This window comes from Amblyomma mixtum, chromosome 7, assembly GCF_055824585.1.
Source record: "Amblyomma mixtum isolate Tamu chromosome 7, ASM5582458v1, whole genome shotgun sequence".
In the NCBI taxonomy this organism is placed as follows: domain Eukaryota; kingdom Metazoa; phylum Arthropoda; class Arachnida; order Ixodida; family Ixodidae; genus Amblyomma; species Amblyomma mixtum.
The window spans coordinates 47266419-47268159 of NC_143018.1; the positions used below are offsets into that span (position 1 = coordinate 47266419).

The 1741-nt window shown below is 59.2% G+C and overlaps 1 protein-coding gene across 1 annotated transcript; it reads left to right on the top strand.

Annotated features, from left to right (window-relative positions):
• The first annotated feature begins 396 nt into the window (after positions 1–396).
• On the top strand, positions 397–1741 carry LOC149335938 (ribosome biogenesis protein NOP53). Its single transcript, XM_089552488.1, has one exon. The coding sequence runs from the start codon at positions 417–419 to the stop codon at positions 1713–1715; it is 1299 nt and encodes a 432-aa protein (XP_089408614.1). The 5' UTR covers positions 397–416; the 3' UTR covers positions 1716–1741.

The following is a 1741-nucleotide window of genomic DNA, read 5'->3' on the forward strand; positions in this document are numbered from 1 at the left end:
GGTACGGAGGGCTAGACGAGCAGCGAGTGTTACGAAAAAGAGCATTTCAGGGGTCACGGAATGGAGACCGAAATAGGGAGGGGTGGCTAGTTGCTGCATGGTTATTACAAGGTTCACAGTTTCATAATATGAAACCCGCGGCGTAGGCTAGGCAAGAGTGGTAAACCAAACAAAGCGACGAGTTATACCACGACAATGAGACGCAGAACTAGATTGCAACCTTATAAATATCTTTTTTTTTTGAAAAAGAAATTTCACAATATAAAGCGTATCAGCTTTGCGTCTTTCTTTTTGTCACTTATTAATTAATTGTAGCCGTCAACATAGCTCATTCCAGCAACGCTGGAACTAATTAGCCAAATCCAGGCTTGTTTACATCGTTCGCATCCAAGCCAAGCTCGTCCTTTACGTCAAAAATGGCAGCGACCACGAAACGTAAGCGTCTCGGCGTGAGCAAAAACCGCAAGAAAGCGTGGATCAAGCACAGCGACGTCAACGATGTCGAAGCGTTCCTCGAAGAGCAGAGATTCGACGAGCGCATGGGCGGTCCGGTGTCCAGCAAGCCGGACGAGGAGCTCTTCTTCGTCGACAAGTTGCCCGCCGCGCCGAAGACTCCGACCGCCGAGAACAAGAAGCTACGCCGAAACCGCAAGTTGGCATGCTTCCGCAACCTCGAGCCGAGTTCGAAGGTGAAGGCGCCAGTTCAGCCGCGCCGGGTGCGAGACCCAGACGCCCGCAAGCCAGCCGAAGTTCGTGAAACGCAGCGACAGCGCTTGGGCCAGCGGCTTGCAAAAGCCGCCGTCGATCGACTGCGCAGCGTGGCCCGAAAGGCCAAGCAGTCAACGAGCAGGTTCGACTTCGCGGGTCTACACGACCTCTGGGGTGACGACGACGGCGCGACGCCCGCCACAGGCGTTCGTGTTCCGGAGCACCGTCACCAGAAGCCTTCGCTGCTTCCCGCCGTGGAGCCGCCGCACCCGGGAACGTCTTACAACCCGTCACACGCCGACCACCAAGACCTGCTTCGGCGGGCGGTGGAGGTCGAACAACGAAGGCTGCGTCAGGAACGCCGCCTCGACCGACAGTTAGCGGTGCCGGACAAGCGCCACTGGCCCACCGAGCAGGACAGGCTCGCCGAGATGTCCCAGGGGCTCTACGACCAGGACGACAACGACAGCGGCATCGAGCAGGAGGAAGAGGACGACGAAGCCGTGACAGACGTCTTGCCCACGGCATCTTCCCATCCTGCTCCCAAGACCCGGCAGCAAAGGCGTCGCGCCGCCGAGCAGAAGCGGCTACGCCGCGAAGCCCAGGAGCGCAAGAAGGCCCGCGCCCTCGCTAACGATGTGTACCGCATCCGGACGTTCAAGGCGGAGCTGCGGCGACAGGCCGAGGCGTCGGAGGCGCGCCAGGCCCGCCGGCGGCAGCGCGAGGTTGACAAACTCTACGGTGCCCGCAGGCTGAGCGCCTGGAAGTACGAGGAGCCCGAGCTGCCGGTCAAGCTGTCGGACGAACTGCGGGAGTCGCTGCGCGAGCTGCGGCCCGAGATAAACGTGCTCGAGGACCGGTACAAGAGCCTGCAGCGCCGGAACGTGATCGAGACGCGGTGCCAGCAGAAGAAGGTGGTCAAGTACAAGCCCAAGAAGAAGATCAAGCGCTCGCACCGAATCTTCGCCGAAGAGGACGAGAAAAAGTGGAAAAAGGAGCTCGATTAAAAGCCAACGGTGCGGTGGTGATGGCA

Bases quoted from the DNA above. Each gene is read 5' to 3' on its own strand.
- LOC149335938 (XM_089552488.1), top strand. From the start codon at position 417: ATGGCAGCGACCACGAAACGTAAGCGTCTCGGCGTGAGCAAAAACCGC.